This window comes from Nesoenas mayeri, assembly GCF_963082525.1.
Source record: "Nesoenas mayeri genome assembly, chromosome: 8".
NCBI lineage: Eukaryota > Metazoa > Chordata > Aves > Columbiformes > Columbidae > Nesoenas > Nesoenas mayeri.
In genome coordinates, this window is record NC_137554.1 from 33,873,035 (window position 1) to 33,894,205 (window position 21,171).

At 44.8% G+C, this 21,171-nt stretch overlaps 1 protein-coding gene across 1 annotated transcript in view; it reads right to left on the reverse strand.

Moving 5' to 3' along the window:
* The window catches only part of TRABD2B (TraB domain containing 2B), a gene marked incomplete at its 3' end in the record, with an annotated part of 282,246 nt that overhangs the window by 38,373 nt on the left and 222,702 nt on the right, over positions 1-21,171 (reverse strand). The window contains exon 5 of the mRNA XM_080348856.1: positions 7,302-7,392. Coding sequence (XP_080204982.1) covers positions 7,302-7,392 — 91 coding nt within the window. The remainder of the gene's footprint in view (positions 1-7,301; positions 7,393-21,171) is intronic.

The following is a 21,171-nucleotide window of genomic DNA, read 5'->3' on the forward strand; positions in this document are numbered from 1 at the left end:
TGAGTAGTTCTCTAGAAAAGTCAGTCTTTTTACATTGACTGTAATAAGTGTCTGCACAACTGTGTGAACATACTCTTAGTTATCTACCAATTCCCTCACGGCTCCTCACAACCAAACAGGAGACAATCAGCAACAGTCTCACATTAACAACAACCTCTAAAAGCTACTGGCACCTATAGAAGCCTTGTTGTTGACTCCAGCGCGCTTTGGATCAGCTTTATCTTTAGTAACTAAAGACCGGAATTTTAATCTTACACTAACAACCTTAGGGTGAAAACATCTACATTAGTGTTGGCTGGAAGCAGACAGAGGATGAAAAAATCAGTTTCTCCTGTGGAAACAAGAACTCCAAAATTTGGCTAGGAAATACAGTAAGAACTAGCTCTGAACTTTTTAAGTCTCCAAGGCTCTGTAAGTTGACTGTTAGATAGTTTATGGAGCATGAGATATAGATCTCCTAAAACCGATGGGTTGCAGAGCAGCAAAAAGCCTAAAGACCTTCACACTGGCTCAGGACGGCTCAGCGAGCAAACCACCCTGGAGCAAGATAACTAAGCCCAGGTCCCTGTGTGCAAGTTCCCAAGGATTAGAATGATATGGAACATAACACTTTTCTTTCTTTTCTTTTTTCAAAAGAAACCAGAAACTTTACCAAGGATAAAACCAGATTATAGAGAAAAGTGAATCTTCTCACTGGGGGAACTAGTCAAGCACAAAATTCCCAAGAAGTTGGTTCCATGTTCTTCTACCAACACCACAAATTATCCTGCTCTTTCACAGATATTCTTTGGTAGCCAGCTGCTAAATTCCAGTCTTTCAGAAGGTGTTTGGTGCTTAAAGGCGGCCTAGAGAACATACAGATACCCTAAGTAATGTGCTGCTCAGGAAGCAACAGGACAATTAATTTCTAAGGCTGAGAACTCATGAGTTGACTTCTCCACCACATCTTAGAGCTTTTCTTCAGCCTCTTTCCCCCAATAGTCACTTTGGCTGGCTCAGACCCTGTGCTTTGTGGCTGCAAGGTAATCACAGGCACAAAGACAAATTGCAAAGGAAGAGATTTTAAAGGCACGTGGGAATCTCTTGAAAATGTAATGTGCATATTTTCACGGCTAAATATTTTAAGCATTAAGCAGTTATATTCTCCAGTGTTAGATGAGGCAATAAATTTGTCAATGCATGCAGATGAACCCCATTTAATCCCTATATACCTCTTATTGCAAATGATGCCGTCAGAGAAACCTCCCTAAATGGGTTTGCTTCTCTTCTGAGGGAAGGAAGCGAGTGGAGGGAGCATGATCTTCAGGCAAAAGATCAAGCGAAAGATGCAAAGCTTTACAATAGGATTACGAAGAACTGCAGTATCCCAATGGGGAGAATATTCCACCCACAGGGGAAAAACAGAGTGCATTTTTCCCTGTCTCAGAAGAGATGGGATCCAGGATGGGCTAACACCACCCCAGCTCTTATTTTTTCCCCTCAGTTAACTCACTTGTTCCCAATGAAACTATCACACCTCTCTCTTTTTTTTTTTTTTAATCTCTTTTCTAAATAATATTTTACTTATTTCACTATAAGTTTCGTGTTCTCCCAAACACATCCAGAACACTAACTACTAAGCACAGCACAGTAACCCCGTCTGGCCAGGACCAAAAAGCCCAAGTTGCTTGGGCGTTCCAAGGAACACGGCAACTGCTGGAGACTCCTGATGGTTACGATGCCATTAAGTTTCTGGGATGTAATCTATTGAAACGGCAACCTTTACCAATTTTGGGAATCACAGAATCAACTGGGTTGGAAAAGCCCTCAGCGATCATCAAGTCCAACCCTTGGTCCAACTCCAGTCCATTGACTAGATCATGGCACTAAGTGCCATGTCCAATGTCAGTTTAAAAACCTCCAGGGCCAGTGAGTCCAGCACCTCCCTGGGCAGCCATTCCAGTGCCTGACAACTCTCTCTGTAAAGGATTGCTTTCTAATCTCCAGCCTCAATTTCCCCTGGCAGAGTTGAAGCCCATGGCCCCTTGTCCTATTGCTGATGCCTGGGAGAAGAGCCCAATCCCCACCTGGCTAGAACTGCCCTTCAGGTAGTTCTAGAGAGTGCTGAGCTCACCTCTGAGCCTCCTCTTCTCCAGACTAAACAAGCCCAGCTCCCTCAGCCTCTCCCCACAGGGCTTGTGCTCAAGCCCCTTCCCCAGTCTTGTTGCTCTTCTCTGGACCTCAAACATTTTCCCATCTCTGCACACCACCTCTTGAAGGTTATGGATCCTGACGGAGCACAAAGGCTGCACGCCTGTGTGGTTGGGTTGTGCTTCCATCCCAAAAGCATTCACAGCAAAGAAAGTTCCACCATGAGACAGAGCTGAGGAGGGGAGCCAGGGTCACATCTGCAGGATGCTATAGGAAAAGGTGAAGGATCATCCTCTGTGCTTCAAAGAGAAGGAAAGAAATAAGTTACAACAGCAGAACCACGTTGCTTTGACTGGGCCAGGAAGTTCAAATGTAAGGAGGAAGGGTAATTAATTTCCACAGCAGAGCTCTGAGAGTTTACAATCAACTCTTAGACTGGCAAAAATAAAAGCTTGTCCTGCTTTCTCCCATTCTGAAAGAAGGCAGCATTGAGCATAATATCGGAAAGAGCAGCCCGATGGAAATGAGTGTGTTTTTCTGGCCGAGGGTACGGTGTGCGGAACGCCAGGGCTTGGCGGTCCTGAGAACCCAGTAACAATAGAGTCATCATGGACACAGGTGCTTCCGGGATTGATCTTGCAATTTGGCTGTTTCCAATTAAATGTGAAGCAGCTGTGGCCCTTTATCTGTTCAAGTCACTGGAATCCATCTGGGGGGAAACTTTCTCCTATCTCCTCCTCCTCCCCACCCCATGCAGCTCTGCTTTCTGAAGACAGACGGGGCAGGGACGGCCAACTGGCAGAATCCCATCAAATAAAGCAAAAAATTAAAAAAAATATATAAAAATTGCTTTTCTTATCTTCTTTTATCTTCTTATCTCAGGGCAAAGCAATGAGATACTGATTCAGCCATTCATTTTCCGATGCCTTCATTTGGGGACAAGGAGGACAGCCAACTAAACACAAACAGCAAATAGGAATGCTGTTAAAGGTTGCCAGGCAAACAGATTTGGGACGCTTTCCTTTAGGCAACAAAATAAACAAATGAAGCCAACGTGAGGATCAGTTCTCAAGTGTTTATGGCATTGTTCTACATGCTGAATACAACGGGATTTCTTTTACAGAAAGGGACTGAGCTTTAAAGAAGGTATTTTCAACAGTCGGCTGGTGGGATTCTGGAAGCGGCTCAGGAAGGTCAGCAATGGGCCACCAGGAACATCAACAGCAGCCAAGGGATTTCAGAAATCCAGTTGGTGAGAGCTCCCAAATAGCTCTACACCAGCTAAATGTAATGTATATGAACTTTTCTCTGCCAGTTCATCGATTGCAGTGCCACCAAACCCCTCCATGGCTTGGCTATCTCTTCTATCTGCTATTATTTTTCCCCTTAAGAAAGGGAGAACTTGGCTCAATATTGTGCTTGTCAGTAGACAACAGAAATGTGAGACTCTAGGTGTTCGTTTGGGTTGACTCAAAGAGCAGCCATTTCACAACCCATGCTCTGCATTTCGGACAGAGGAAGCCAACAATCCTCTGGCTTTACCCAGTCTGTATGTAACTGAAAGCATAAATAGCTTTGGCTTCGCCCTGTTTCGCTCTTCCCAAGGCTTTTCTGATACTCAGGAACAATACTAGTTATTTTCTAAGAAGATATTATCTTGTCTATTCTGAAACTGAAATGGATGGCAGAACCTAAACATCTATACCAGACTACCCCACCTATTTATGATACCACTGCTTCATCATTATTGAACTATAAAGCTCAGACTAATCATTTCAATCATAATAATCATACTAACTAGGAAGAGAGATATTAATTAAAAACAGTATTTGCTTTTTTGGCCAGCCAGCATTGGTAGCAAGTAGGATGTAGCATGTGTGTTTTGCTGAAATTACTTTCATTGTTTCAAATAATGAGCATTCTGACTTAACCTGAGAAGGACTGTCCTGCAACTTACTGTCCAGAAGTCATTCATACTCAGCCAAAACCACCCTCGGTTTCAACATGACATACCCCTAAATGTTCCTACTGGGCACAACCCATCCACAACAATCCTTTTCTGAACTTCCCTGGCCAGAACATAAGCACACAGCTGCTTCAGTGTTCTCCAGCCCTCGCATTATTTCCATGTGCTGTCCACCCCCAACCTCCACATTACAGCCCAGCTGATCTTCCCTCAACACAATGCAATGTTTCAGTTGTCGGTGAGTGCCAGAACGCGATGCAGTGGGCTTCGCTCCCTTATAGAATTCACTTGGAAGAAAAGCAGAAATGTCTCTTTTGGGTTTCAGCGTAAGAGAGAAATACCTCTTATTTCATGCATGGCTCCAAAAGAATCAAGATGAGCACACCTGCATCTCTACAATCTATAAAACAACTCCTGCTTGCAAGCAGCTCACCATTTGTTGAGCTTCTACTTGTTTATTCTATGTATACCTGTGCCTAGGTATAGCTACTACGCCAAAAAATGTTTTCTCTTCTGGGCCTTTCTAGCTGTTTTCAAATGAGTTTATTTCACCTTTTTAAAAGGAAAGAGAAGAGCAAAAAAAGATGGGCAGAAAAAATGCAAGGTTCCTTAAGACTCTCAATTACAGCAACATAACCCCAATGCCACAACAACTAACTGGCGGTGCTTTCTGAATATGCTGTCGACTTTTATCATAACTGTGTTTGATTAGACTTTTTTTTGCAGCCCAGCCAGAAATCTTAAAATACAGGCTATTCGCAAAAAAAAAGAGAGAGAAAAATACTTGCAGCAGCCTCCTCCTTTTTAAGGGGGAGCCCCAAACACTTGTGCTGGCTACAGCCCCAGGACAATGGGGCTGGCAATGAAAACAGGACAATGAAAACACCACCTCTGATGTGCAGGTCTGGGAGTCTCTATTTTCTTGTTTTTATTTTCTAAAGCAAGCTGTTTCCTGTCAATGTATTTAAATTATCTTTATTAAAACTTAGTGTATGTAATATATAGACTATAGTATATATATAGACTATAGAAACTTTCTATAGTCTTCTACTATTTCTGCACCTTGAATAATGCAGCTAAGTAGCAACTCGGGATCTCTTTATCATGCCATTTCTTTTTCTTTCTGTATTCTCATCCCAAACCGGCCAGTCTGCCTGGATCATAAGACCACAGGAACACATCCATCAGCAGAACATCTAATCTTTAAGGAATACGACAATCCGCTCTCTCTCAACTCAATCCAGTACTCATGCACATCAGTATAGCACTTAATACAGTTTTGTACATTCAGTGTTCTGGACAGACACCACTGGAATTGGAGTACTAGTCCAGAAAGGAACCAACCTGCCCACCACACTGGTCTGGAGCTGGGAACAGAAGCTACCGAGTGTAGGATAATTCAGCTCAGGACACATGCATCGTTCCAAGTGCATTTTCCCCATGGACCGACAATATTAGAGAAGACACCATGAACAAGAGACACTGCTGCTAAGGTGGGGGGATGCATACAAAGAGGTGCCCCATGTTGCAAATAAGTCAACACTAAGCTGTGGCTTTGTTTCAAGTTTCCTGCCCCACCACATTATTTCAAGTCTGTGATGATGTGGATGGACTTATCTCAAGACCATAAAGAGCAGAGACTATTCTTGGACTTCTCGTGCACTACTGTATCTTTTTCTTCTCAAGGGCTTGCAAACAGCCAATAAATTAATAGCTTAAGAATTTCCAGTTAAAATACTTTTCATGGGAAGACGATACTTTCAACTAAATGAAAATTGCTGAGGAAAGTGCCGGCTTCCTTGGAAGGCAAGTTTATTTGTCAGAAACCTAAGAAGGGTGTACTTCAGCTGGTTTGGTATTGTTTGCTTCGTTCTCCTGTTTTGCCATATTTTTAGACACAGACATTTTTGTTGATTTTAGCTGAAATTTCCAGCCCTGCCAGTTAGTGTTTAATGCTCTTGCTGTCCCATGTTGACTTTTCTCCTTCTGCCAAAGCGCTTCTTAAACTACCTCTGAAGATACGCTCTTCCTTGTGCTTGATAGCTTTTTCTTCCTCTTTTCCCCATTGTTATTTAAGACTGCGCTTTTATTGCTCAACATATTCCAAGAAGCATTTAGGACAAATGCTCTGTCAAAGACACTTATGTACAGTTGAGCCATATTATATTCTGTATGAATCATTGTGGGTATTTCACAAACAAGGTTAGATCAGCCAGATTTTTCCACTATATTAAACATAGCTTTTTCAGACATGGTCTACACTTGCCCTGTGATTAATCCTGCATATTGAAACTCAGCTCATATTTGGACTGTGTCATGTGTGCCCACCAGGGACAGGAGCGTGCCGCTAACACTTTCTCCTAACGAGGATAACAATCCCACCACAGAGTCATCTCAGCCAACTTTTATCTGCAGAATGCAGGGGAAAGGTTAACTTCCCAAAGCTAGATGGTGTCTCACCAGACCTTCCAGCTTTCATGTCTATGATATCTTCAGACAGAGACCTCATCTCAATTGCCAGGAAAAGAGAAAAGTCCAGGGGAGGAAGTCTGTTTCCCCACTTGAGGACAGTTTTGTGCCATATTTTGTCTTGTACTAATGAAGATTGCCAAGAGCGTGGCAAGCAATCCTTCTTGCCTGCTTCACTTGATCAGATGAACGGAGAAGCTCAGGGAATATCAAATTGCATTTTACCTACTCAACACGCTTTCCAAGGTGCATCTGCTACGTTAAATCTGGTCCTCCAGGCAAAACTGAAATCACAACTCAAGAAGAGCAGCCTGACAGAGAGGCCTGGAAAATGAAGCTGGTAGCAGTCTACTGCCCTGCAATGGAGAGGCACTAATACCCCATGGAGAGAAAGAGATACAACAGCTATGGGGGAAAATGAGCATAATGAGATGTTTCTTGAAAACAGAAATAAACCGTGGTGGCTCCTCACCCCGTACAGTTAAGCAGCTATGTATGAATAATGTCCATAAATGAAACAGAAAATAAAATAGCCACTGAAGCTCCATGTGTTTCCAAACTCACACTAGAGATGCTTTACAATCCACTTTTCTCTGGAACTTGGATGGGCAAGAGAGGTTCCTCACTCCCTTACCCACCTCCTCTACTAAAGCATTAATTTTGCTCAGTCACAGAAAAAGAGAGAGAGAAAAGGAAAGGAGAGAAAGTGATTAATAATCTGTGGGCAGCTGCTTACTTTCCAATTGGTTGTCCGGGAGGGGTGTGCTCCACTTCAAATCCTGCTTGTCTCAGTACATCAATCACAGTGTTGTTACCCAGGAAGTGACCTAAAATACAGGTAGAAAATAGCACTGTCATTTAAACGGCTCCTCTCACTCGCTCGAGTTTCTCCCGTTGGAACGACAGGTTTGGGAGGCAAGGTAACCAGAAGCTTGGCCAGCTCCAAAAGGAAGAAAAGCATGTCGTACAATTGCTGGAATTCAGACTCAACTGTTCACCACGTTGCCCATCGCAGCCTTTGGCAATGGCCAGGGGAAGAGACGGCGCACAGCCCAATACGGCATTCTTTCATCTTATCCACCCTCCCTTCCCTCACATGGCCAAGGGACCGGATGGATTAAAGAAATCCTAGAGAAATCGCTAGTCTAGCCTTCCAATGCGGCCATATTTAGTATGTGCATGGACTAAACGAACTCCTAGCATGGATATCTAGATGGCTCCGCGGTGGCGAAAAGAGTATCACTAGGGCTTTACTCATGGTCCTAGAGGTCTTTTCCAACCAAAATGATTCTATTAGCTGGAACAACTTAGACCCCTAGATGTTCGCCCTGCCCACTGGTATTCATGGACATCTGCTTACGAAGCAGCTCTGAAGGTGCTGTACTGCACGCTCAGTGCTCATCTACCTGAACCAGCAGTGATGCCAGAATCGCTTCATCGACCGCTCAGCCACCTGCACACCAGGGTACGGAGGAGCGGGGATGGTAACCTTATCTCTCCCAAAACCTGAAGATTTAGTTCTGTAAATCAGGGCTCTTTGCTGAAGGTGTAAAGGTCGCATTCCTATTCACAGTAGTAACAAAGAGCCCAATCAGTCCTGCAGCATACATGGGCCTTGAAAGAGTTTACTTAAGGGAGTCCTATACACTTGAGGTCTGAACCAAATCCCACTGGAGTCAATAGGAGCCCTCAAAGGGCTTTGGGTACAGACTCAATAAAGCAGTGTAATCCCTACAAAGCTTTCAACGTATTGTCAGTTTGACATTGTTTTTAAGATGGGTTAGACATATAAAGTAAGGAGGCAAGAACTCCACTGAAGAGGTTTATTAAAACCCACATAGCCTAGTAACCTGCCTCCAACTGTGTCCCATGGTAAGTATTAAAAGTACATAAATATATACATGAATAACACCAGGAAAGCACAGAACAATGGTCTCCCATTATACCCATTAGCTTCCAGCTCTGCACGGCTGGGTGACCCCCATTTACACCCAGGTCATCACATCTCACTGCCGGCTCTGAATAGAAAAATTCACCATGAATGCGCTCAAGCCTCTGTCCCTGGGTACTTTCTGCCCTGTGACGTCTTGCAGCGGGGAGTTCCATCGCATGGCGCGTGTGAAAACGTGCTCCTCGGGTTTGCTGCTGCCTGGGGAGTGTGTGCTTGCCTTAAGCACGGTGTGAGGGCATATGTAGAGTCTTGAATCTGGGCAGAACAACCCCAGGTTCCAGTAAAAATTGGGGAATGACCTATTGGAGAGCAGCATAGGGGAAAGGGACCTGGGGGTCCTGGGGACAGCAGGGTGACCATGAGCCAGCACTGGGCCCTTGTGGCCAGGAAGCCAATGGGACCTGGGGTGGGTTAGAAGGGGGTGGTCAGTAGGTCAGAGAGGTTCTCCTGCCCCTCTGCTCTGCCCTGGGGAGACCACACCTGGAATCTTGTGTCCAGCTGTGGCCCCTCAGTTCCAGCAGGACAGGGAACTGCTGCAGAGAGTCCAGCGCAGCCACCAAGATGCTGCAGGGAGTGGAGCATCTCCCGTGTGAGGAAAGGCTGAGGGAGCTGGGGCTCTGGAGCTGGACAAGAGGACACTGAGGGGGGACTCATTCCTGGGGATCAATATGGAAAGGGGCAGTGTCAGGAGGATGGAGCCAGGCTCTGCTGGTGACAACCAGTGACAGGACAAGGGGTAATGGGTTCAAACTGGAACACAGGAGGTTCCACTTAAATTTGAGAAGAAACTTGATCATGGTGAGGGTGTCAGAGCCTGGCCCAGGCTGCCCAGGGGGTTGTGGAGTCTCCTTCTGTGCAGACATTCCAACCCGCCTGGACACCTTCCTGTGTAACCTCATCTGGGTGTTCCTGCTCCATGGGGGGATTGCACTGGATGAGCTTTCCAGGGCCCTTCCAACCCCTGACATTCTGGGATTCTGTGAGTGTGCAGGAGATGTCCATAGCTGCCCGGCTCCACAGCAGAGCCAAACGCTTTGCAGAGGAAAACTAAGGCAGGCAGGATGTGCCCGAGTCTCTCTCCACGCCTGCCACCCTCTAAGGAGCTGGTGTGACCACCAGTAGAGTCACCCCAGGACACTTCACCCATACTGCACAAAGTCGCTATGAATTTGAGAGTAATTTGGTCCCTAGCATTCACTGAGCCAGCATCTCTCTGCTCACCCTGCCAACAAGGGCGCTAATTCACATCAGTTGTGGGAATGATGTAGTCGTATGGCTTTTAGTGCAACTTGCAAGCACTGTTAAGAGCTTTTAGCCAAAAGACATTTCTTTAAATGATTAAACGTACATTTGCAGAGCTCTAGTGCGTTCCAGGATTCCTCCACTTCCTTTTAAGAAAACTCAAAATTTGATTTTCCCCTGACTAACTTACTTACAACAAAAGCCAAGCGAGCAAAGAGCCGTCCCAAAAATGTGTTACACACCCTCAGAGATTCAAGAAATGAGACATTTGTGAGTGATTAACTAGATTTGATCATATCCTGGTTTTTTATGCAGTGGCCAAGGCAAACAAAGGTCCCCATTCTGTCATTGGCAAAGTGACATTGAGGAACCAAAGTCAAAGGTGTCAAAGATGTTTCTGAGTCTGCGGTACAATGCTCTGCTTTCCCTGCACCGGAGTCTTAAATGCCAACAGATTGCTTAATGTAAACAATCGTCCTGAATCCAGCAAATCTTTGACATCACGGCAGTACAAAATAACCAAATTTTAACCCCTTTAAACCCGGAAAAAATACAACTGTGCAACAGCCCTGAATTGTAACCCACAAACTCTCGGAACTGTCAGCAACATCAGCTCCCCAGCAAAGCCCATCAGTCCCATCAAGTGATGGATGAAGACCAAAAGGTGATACCTTCTGGACTTTCCATTCTTGCCCTCTGTGTGGAGACCATGATGCTTATTGGACTAGAGACCTGCCGTGCGGGACGGCAGAGAAACATAAGCATGGTGAGATGCAGGTTTCTGCAGGGTAGGTCGCCTGGAGCTGTTTGCTCTCTGCCATACCCCTTCTCTCGAGCTGTCCTCCAGCTATCCAGGGGGTTGTTTTGGATTTGAGCTGGAATTACGAGGAATAGGTGCTCCTGCCAAGGTTAAACCCACTTGTGCGGGGAATGGGTGTCTCCAGGGCGTCTTCTGAGACCAGGGACAGAATTTCGTTATCACAAATTTCCCCACCCTCAACTCCAAGCTCAAGGCTTATTCCTTTAATTTTGCCTTTCCTAACACGAAGGAATACCAGTTTCCATTAAAAAAAATCCCACCAAATTCCAAATCCCAGAATAAATGAAAGTCTTCATCACAAACTTCAATGTGAACATTATTATTTCATTTTAAATCCACAATTTAACACATAGTAAAATATTTTCAATGCCCTGGTTCAACCAAGAGAAAATAAAACAAACAAATCAGAGCGAAAAAACAACTTAAAGCTGACCCGCTAATAATTCTCCATTGCACATACATCAAGAGAGCCTAAACCTTTAACAACCGCTAGGAAGTGGCATGAGCAGGTCTTTGCAAAGCTTCGCCTTTAGAGCCCACTAAAAACTTTGCTGTTCGTATTAACCCACGTACATCTGGGTAAATCACCATCCATTTCAGCACCAACTTTGCTGTTCGCATTAACCCACATACATCTGGGTAAATCTCCATCCATCTCAGCACCAACTTTGCTGTTCGCATTAACCCACGTATATCTGGGTAAATCTCCATCCATCTCAGCACTAACTTTGCTGTTCGCATTAACCCACGTACATCTGGGTGAATCTCCATCCATCTCAGCACCAACTTTGCTGTTCGCATTAACCCACGTATATCTGGGTGAATCTCCATCCATCTCAGCACCAACTTTGCTGTTCGCATTAACCCACGTACATCTGGGTGAATCTCCATCCATCTCAGCACCAACTTTGCTGTTCGCATTAACCCACGTACATCTGGGTGAATCTCCATCCATCTCAGCACCAACTTTGCTGTTCGTATTAACCCACGTACATCTGGGTAAATCTCCATCCATCTCAGCACCAACTTTGCATTAACCCACATAGATCCGGGTAAATCTCCATCCATCTCACCACCAGCTTGCCCTGTTAATATATCCTTTCCACCTGGCTGCAGGACTTCCATACCAACCAGCCCTGCCTTCTACTAGCCTTAACTTCTCTGCTGTTGTGGCCAACTCGTTATCTTATTATGCACAGAACAAGTAGCTGGAATCATGCTCTACCTCAGCGATGGAGAAAATGAAGATGTGCATCCTCGAACCAGCAGCCTTCTCACCCAGCACAGACACCATCCCAACAGGGCTCCATGGCATCCCATGGAGAGCAGGTCCTCAGCATCAGAGATACGTGGAACAGGACGGTTTGAGGAAAAGGCAGCACTCGGGAGGTCCAGTGCAGGTCAGTAGAGTGAAGCATGAAAACACCATTATGTCACTGCTGTACTTCCAGGGTTAAAGAATTCCTGGGACAAATGTCTTGGTTGCCTCCTGCTTCTGATTCCATCATAATTACCCTTCCCAGCTTTAAAACCCAGGAAAAAATTTTATATGAGAAATGTCTTTCCTGGGCCCCATACAACTGGAGATAAGCATTGACTTGTTAGATACTGACAACAACTTAACACTTTCAGTATGTAATGAAAACCAACTTAACCTGTATATTAGAGACAGTTAAACTCAGCATGAACTAAATCAGTGAAAAATATCAAATCCCTGCCTCTGGCTGCCCATATGTGCAAACAGAATATGCAATAATTACCAGATTATTTTATAACATAAATTTAGTTTATATATATGTGTATGTATGTATAAATGAACTCCACATATATACGTGCTCATGTGTGTTTCTGCTGAGAACTTTAAAAAAATCTCTCCATCTGGCTTAGAAATTTTCTTAAAAATATATCAAGAAAGTGTAACAATTGAAAAGTTAGTGCATGTAGAGACAGAGATCAGAGAGAACAGAGGAATACTCTTATTTCTCCATCACTATCCCCTCTTCAGTCTAAACCTGAACAAACTATTCCATTATTAAAAACTATTCCTGTGTTAACCAAATTTACCTTGACAGCTGATGAAAACTGGAGCCAAGAGGTCAGAGCACCAACTGCCCTGGGAAATCCATGCAAATATGGGAAGAGGAGAGAAAGCAGACAAAAGGTATCCTAGATAGGGACAGTCTCTGCTAACAGTTTAAAACGACAAAAAAAAGCCCTTCTTACAAACAAAATGCTGAAACATCAGTCCATTGCATATTTGCGCATATGAAATTCAAGATGATACCAGTCAAACCGTTCAGTGTACTTTAAAGTAAAATACTGGCGCAAAATATTGTTAACTGGTCACAGGATGTTATGTATTTATACCTAAAATTCCCTCTTGGTTACTGACTCCAGCTGATCAGGAAAGGTGTGGACACAACCCTCCTGCCCTCTAAGGATTAGCAGATACTCATGGGATTTGCTTGTGGACAAGACCCAGCGCTAAACCCAGACTAATTCTGGAGTTCGAACACAAATGTGGTGGGCTGGCTTGTGTGCAGAGATGCTCCATTACATTTGATGAGGCCAAGATTATTCTCCTTTCGCTCGTGTCTTATTTGTTTGAACCAGAGGATCTGGAGGCACTGGAGGAATACATTACACGGCATAGTTGCTAACATTAATCATACATCTTCCATCCCTGTTGGTGTTGGGTTTTTCTCTAATTAAGAACCATGCTTTGGACTACACAAAGCAGATACATGCAATACATTTCCTTATCTCCCCAAGGTTCCATTTTTCACTGGAAGAATAAACCACTTTTTATTTTCACTAAAAGGTGAAAAATACATTATTTCCTTAAAGTGTGTGCATGCACACACTGCTGAAAATATGCATTTTCTTCCTTTCTTAGTGGAATATCCTGAGGCGGAGAGAAATACACTTCTCAGCCAACTCTAACAGTCACAGCCACGTCTTTTCTAATTGACCACAGAAACCAAATCTCTCCTTTACCATTTCAGATGTTTAGGTGACACTATCAATACCACACCTAAGGACAAGGTTGCGTCCCTCCAAAGTTAAATGAACTTGGGTGTTCCTACTCAGAAAAATACAACCTTGTTTAGACGACAGAAGGAGAAAAAATGTTTTCAAGCAAATGTTATATACTTTATCTAAGTCTAGAGATCTACTACAAATTACTTTGTCTCTTCATTTTGCAATTCTTTGTTCCGTGGCTTAGAAGGATAAAGGGGTACAAAGGAGCAGGAGATAATTCCCTCACAAAGGACCTCCATCGCCAGAGCCTTTGAAGTTGTGCTAAAAAAGCCTTACTAGCCCATTAGCTGACACACAGCAGAAACCTGAACTGTTTCCATGCACGCTGCAAGCAGAGCTATTTTCTGCACAATTAGTCATAAAAAGGGCCAATGTAAACTGTGTCGGGAGGTCTCAGTTCTTTACATTCTCCACACAGAGAATCAGACGTTATGCATAACATTTTGTTGCCATTAAGACCTCGGGCTGCTTTGCAATCAGGAGGCAGCAGTCGCTGTTGCTCCTCTCTCGATGCTGATTTTCAAGCCCCTTGGCAGCACCGGGGGGTTTGTGGAAATCAGGCTTCATCAGAATTAGCGAAGGCAAAATGCAAATGCTGAAAGCTGCACGTTCCCTGTTGGGTCAAACACTCACCGGTTCCTTTGCTTGCTGTGCCCATTTCTCTTATTCTGAAAACGGTCAAACTCAATATCTTGGAAACTGAACGACGAACGTGTCAAGAGGAGGCTGTAGTAATGAGCTACATCAAGCAGTTCAGGCAATGAATTTTATCTGAATTTTCTAATTTCTCTATTATAGCATTAGACTCTAACCCAACAGTCCCTGGATAACAGCATGAATTTACTGGGGGAACAACATGACACCCCCATTACAATTTCCTGCCATGGCAGATATCCCAGACCCATGATGGGGAATCAGTTTTTTGGATAAACCTTCCAAATTTCTCATTCCATTCGACTCCTCCTCCAGCACCGTAGCTGCTCTTATCCCTGCACCCAGCCATTCTTTGCTAATGAATGTTATCCTTTAAAAACTGGAGGCTCTTTCACCCTTTCTCATGATTGAGGCTGCTATTGCTCCTCTTTCTTCCTGAAATCTCACTCTAGTGGTAGGAATTGCCTTGAATCAGGATCTTGAGTGCACCCTGACGAGGAACAAACGTTGGATTTGTGTACAGAGTTCGCTTTGGCAACTTAGATCTAGATGTATCTAAAAGCTTCCTCCAGTCTGAGTATCCTTTGAGGGTGAAATGTCTTATCAGAGTATAAAGAATGACACCAGGTAACAGATGAGATGTGTGATATGCAGCATCTCACAATGAGTACGATTGTTAGGACTGCCCAAAATTTTGATTTTAGGTTTTACTGATAACATGAGCAAATCTGATGCTTATGAGGATCCATCAGGGGAATTTTCTGCGAATGGTCGAATGGACCCCAATGTCCCCAGACCTCTCTCATTTAGCATAAAACAACATGAGCCATACTCCATACCAGAGAGTAAGACATGCAAGTGTATGTATCAGGAGTATCCCAAACGCATCCCTACCCACACCTCAGATAGACCAGATATAACAAAAGCTTCCTGAGTCTGGTTCAAACCAAGAGCTGCGGGTGGGCTTCCCAAAGAGAAAGTCACTTTCAAAGGTCCAAAACAGAACAAATGGTGCCCTTGGGCAACTCTTGGGTAGTAGCAGCACCGAAATGCTATGAGAAACAAGCTCATGGGTGTGTGAACTGGCACCCACAGAAACTCAGCAGCCTCAGAGACCACCCCTGCTAGGTCTGTAGATGCTACGCCAAGGGTCCTTACCATAGAGCAGAGCACCCAGTGCGCAGCCAAAGCCAGGAGCTCCGCACCCCACCCTTCAGAAAAGTCTGTCACCCCAGGTTTCTGGCTTTTGCTCTGCTGTAGGACACTGTTTTGCACTTCAAAATTCCAACTTTATGCCAAACGCTGGGAAGAAGAGTTGGGAATGGACGCAGGGAACAAACTTTCTTCCTCCCCTGTTTGGCAGGAGTATCCGAGCACAAAGCGTGGCTTAAAAAATACTTTGTACAAGCCACGTGCAACGGTCTTCTAAAGCAGGCTTTCATCATTGCCTCCTTACATCATACCACCCTTCGCCAAGGCAGATGGAGAAATCATTTTCTCTCTCTTGTTTGATGTTGTTATTCTCTGCGGTTGTGAGGAACTGACTCACAGCCACTTTCAGATGGTCATGGGAAGCAACACAATAAAACATAAAAGGCCAAAATGTGCAGCACTTTGAATGTCCAGCAATCCCCCTATGGCTCTCCTTCATTCTTTCCTTGCACGTAATCACCTCTCACCCGTGAGCACTCGCAGAATATGCTCTGGAGAAAGGCCACACTGTAGCCAGAGGGAAACCAGAACAACGAGGGGCCAAAAGTTGAGCGGGTTATTCTAGACTGATGTCAGGGTAATGGAGCGCAGACTTGTGTTTCCCTGGGGCGTGTTTGAGATCTGCAGTGCAATATGATACTTGGAGCATCTCATTCTGAAAGACAGACATACTCCCACAGCCTATTTTCTTACTGTCCCTCAATATAACAAACTGCTCTCATGTCTCTCCCATCCTGAGCATCCCTCCTGGGGAGGGCATGGAGCTATTCCGGAGGCACCCAAACATTACACGCTGGAAATCCTTCTCTGAAGTGGCTTGGGGTGCAATGCAGAGTCCTCAACAGGATCAGCACGAGATAGGCCTGAGGTTATCAGTTTGGGACCAGTGCCACGCTAGCACAGCTCTCTGCTTTCGGATCCAATGCAGTGCCATCATGTAGGCTCAGTCACTCGGTTCTGTACCATCTTTGAAGTCTTTGCACACTTTCCCTAGCAGGCTTGCCCTAAATATATAAGGAAAACAATAATTTATTTATGTATTTTACAAAAACTTTGATTTTTTTTTCAAGTCTAAACCAGCCGTTTCGCTTAGGTCAAGAAGAACACCACAAGCAAGAACTGAAGTGAGGTCACCTCCCAAGCATCTCCTCTGGCCTCTATGTCAGACCGCAGCAACAATGGAGCTGTGCCAGACCAGCACAACAACATGGTGCACAGCTGCTTCAGACACTTCAAAGCGAAGTGACCAGTCTAAGCTGATCCATCTCACTGGAGGGGACAGGAACCTCCATAAAGCAATTCATTCCAACATCTCAAATACCAGGTTTTGGAAGAATATAAGCCGTCAGTGCAATTCTCTCTCTCTTGACCATGTGAGTTTAAATAGCCCCTTTAGCCTCAGTATCTACCATGACGACCCACCGAGCTACCTGACTACTGTCCAGAAGCTCCTGAACACTGGACAGAAACCATGCGTCCTTCTTCTGACCTGTCCCCCCGCTTTCTGGCTGTGACGCTGTTTTCAAGTAGGGGGAAGCTGTGCTGGACAATGTGCTCTGGATGGTTATGGGGCCTTTTGGGTATGTCTTATTGTAGTATTACTTGCATGGTATTAGAGGAGCTTTCCACAGAGAGAAGGTCCAAGAGAGGATGACCCTTTCAGCTCATGTTCTTAAAGAAATAACTCACTGGGTACCAAGGATCCAAGTTCAAAGGGCACAGGGAGGTGGATGAGCACCTCACAATATCCTACAATCTCAGCCTGGTATGTTTGAGATACAATGAATTCAATCCCTTCCTGACTATGCTAAGGCAAAGATCCTTGGGGGGAGGAAATGTGAAAGCCTACAGATTTGAAGTGTGTGGTGGTTTTTTGTTTTCATTTCTTTCCTAAAATGTATTAGTTGGTATAAACCGGAACAACTCATCAGGACAAGAAATCTATAAGAGAAAAATTATGTGGGTAGGACTAAAGTAAAGGTTTGCCTGTTATTTTGTCCGCAGGTTTTACTCTGAGTGAAGACAGAGCTTGCTCAGTCCGAGATACCGCATAGAGGATGGCTATCGGCATTTTCCCCTAAAGCAGAATGCTGTGATTACATGGGATTTTTTTCTTATTTATTTATTTTTAAGGTCCATTCTCCTCACTGGACCATGTTGTGAACATGCTTTCCATACAAAGATGGGACGTAAGGCGTGAGTGGAGGGGTGTACCAGCCATGGAGCTGTGGGACAGGGAACATGTCCGTGTCTGTCTCCAATGGACAGGGCCAGCATACAAGATCTTGGGAACCCCATCCACCCCCAGCACTGCAGCAGGAGACAAGGAGATGAGCCTGAGAAAAGAATTAGAGAAAACCTGCACCTTTGAGAGTCTTCTCAGGGTGCTGAGACACCTGAGAGTGGCCCAGCCAGCCAGGACCATCAGATCACCTAAGTGCAGGTGGTTGGGTATGAAATGCACTTCGTGTCCAACCTTGTTTGCCAATTGTAATCAAAACCTCAAGCAGTGAGGAGCTCGGTAAGGAAATGCAGTCTCTTTTTTGCCCAAGCTGCCTCATTACTGCGCTTGCAGCCTTCATGAAGTAGACAACACACTCCCATCTGAACCAAAGTCATCAGCAAAGTGTTTCATAACCCATTGCAAACCCTCTGAGCCATCCCAAACGAGTCCGGAATGCACATGGACCTGCTTGCCAAAGCCAGGCAAGGGTTGGGATAAGGGGGAGAAAACTTGTTTCCATACCTCCGTGCTCCACACTTGTACTTCACAATGGTAATGTGTTACTACAAAACACCCACAATGACTTGATGGAGTCTGAGCTCAAGGCAGCTTCAAGCCTTGGAAAGCTCCTTGGTCAACAAAACAGCTTTTTGCATGTAGAGTCTCTCATTGAACTTGTGGAGACATTTCTGAGGCATGACCCAGCAAGGACCAGGTCTCGTGGGACCTCAGCCTTAGGATACAGCCACTACTATGAAAAGAAGCATCTTTGCTTGGCTTAGGCAAGGGCTTCTGGCAGGTAACAAGGATGTATTAATAGTGGCTTTTCGTAGGAAATAAATAGCGGCAAGAACCCTGGTATATCATTGCAAGCTCTGGGAATCAGAATCTCAGAGGTGGACTACTGAGTTTGTCTAATCTCTCTTTGGCCTCATGTATATACTGCATATATTGTGCATGTACTTCCACAATATGCTGTGGTTGCAATGTAATTACGCACCATATGAAACAGCACTTTTTCCGTATTTGTTTTGAACCTGCCCACTGATCATTTCATTAGGCTCCCCCAAGCTCCTCCAGTTTACACAGGCATGTCTCTAAACTGAATTAAAAAACCCACACTGTAATCTTGCTCCAGTGTGAGATTAAACCATACCAGGAAAGTTAGTGCGGGTAACATCTGTCAAACCCATGAAATTGCTTCAAAAGCCTACAAGACAGGCTGTCATTTTGTGTGAAAACGGGTTTGAAAACCACAAATCAAAGCTCCCGGTTGACAGGACATGGATCCTTGGTTGTTCGTTCTTGTTTTGACATCACAGTCAACTGTTTTACAGACAGCACTGGTTTCCTCGTCTCTTCCAGGAGCCCCTTTCTGTTGTTTATTTGGATTGTGGATGTCTCAGAAGTGAAAAACGTGGTGATGCCATAGCAAGAAACACATGGATTCCTCAGCAAACTGAAGCCTATGGACACAGGACAAAGTGTGCTGGAGCAGGGAGTACTGATGCTCTCTAGCCTGCTTGTCCAGAAGCGCCCTGCTGGCACAGGAGAAAGGAATCCATTTTAACACACTTTTATAAAAGGAAACTCTTCAAGAAACCCAAAACTCAGTCTCCGTAGTCAGTATATATTTTAAATATAAAAGCTTTGCATCGTTAAGACCATCACGGTTCATGCTTTTCCCCATTAAAGAAAACCAGCTGGCCACTGGGTGTCACTGTTGCTGCAGGAAAAAACACCAGAAAGTTTACAAATCGGGCTGTGAATAAGGTGAGGTGAAGTCACCCAAACCTGGAAATGGCTTTTTTTCTCCTTTTTTCCAGCTAAGCAGCGCAGCACTGGTGGCACCTGGAGGCTGCCGGTTAGCGCAAACAGCTGGAGGCAAGGTACACTCAGCGGTGCTGAGCGCTCCATGAAGCTCACGGACCCTGACCCACCCTTGCCCAGATGTGTGGCCCCTCTTCTTGCCAGCCCCCCTTTGCTTCTGCCCAGATGTGTCCCTGCTGAGCCCCCGGGTCTGCACAACACACCCAACGCGCTCTCCAGCTTGGAGCAGACCCGCTCTTTCCTGCCATACACTAGAGCACCTTTCCACGCTTGTCCTTGATCATGGACTAAAAGCAATCACATGTAGCTTTGTGCGCTGTGGTTTTATCTGGCGCAGCTGAAAGGGCGGTTTATCATAGTTGCACGACATTCAAGGTTTGAGCTAATACCTCCTGCGTCCTGTAGATCATTTGACTCTTAATTAAGCCAGGCATCTCCAAATCCGCTCAACCACACAGAGGAAACCTGCCCTAAAAGACTTTCCTGAGACTTTCAATTCATCTAAGGCCGCCTTTGCACCGCCGTGGTGAGTCTCGGCAGGGCAGGAGATGGACTGTTTCACGGAGTGCTTTGAGGCTGTAGGCTGATGTCTTTCTCTCTGTAAAAGCAGGAGGAATAAGCCCCAGGAGTCCACAAAACCCTTTCAGGCCGTGGTCACCAAATGCAGATGGTGCTGCTGTGGCATTTCAGGAGGTGGAAACGGGGACTTGCTTCCCATCTTACACCCCAAGCTCAAGGCTTTCTGCTTGATTCGTGTCTGCTCTAACACCGGGAAGCAAACCCACTAAACAAGGCAGATCAAAACAACAAACCACTGCCCAGGAGGAGGGAAGGCAGGAACACACCACAGACATTTGTTGAGATGCTTAATATGGTGTTGCAAGACCCTCAGATACACGTGGTGTGGGAAGAGACCTGATGGCCGTTTATTTCTTTATTATTTTTTCTTCCTTTAATAGCAAAATAGAAGAAATAAATGCTTTGGGCAGGATAGACAGTCCTTTGGCTAAAGGTCCTGTACAGGGAGGTTTCTAGTCAGCAATGGCAAAGACTCTACTAGGAGGATCAGTAAATGTTATTTGTCAAAGAGAACATCTGTTTAGTGGGAAAACGGAAAAAAAATCCTGCGGAATTTAGAGATTCGCAGCTGCACAGGTGTTGTATGGATACAAACGGTGGTCACTCCCAAGCTCATAGGGCACCTCTCCTGGACACTGTCTGTCACAACCCAGCACCCATGAGCTCCATCCTGCAAATGCTTCCATTCATAAACTACTTTGTGTGTGCAAACAGTCCTATTGAGCCTCCGCATCCTTGTGCGCTAAGCAAACCTTGCTCACACATGTTACATTTAACTGACCAAAAGCCATAGAAAGCTGTATTCCTGAAGTACTAATTCATACGTGCTATGCATGTGGAGTACTTTTTATTATAAATTTATTCTAATTAGACCATCAAATGTGCATCTGCATTCCACTCATTACTATTTATCTTTGTGAATTCCACCCACACAGATCTATTCTCAGCCACATGGCCAACATCCTGACTAATTTCAATTTAGTTCTTTTCCTGCATAAATGTATAAACACATAGATTTTCTATATAAATCCACGTCTTTAGCAAGCAGAAAT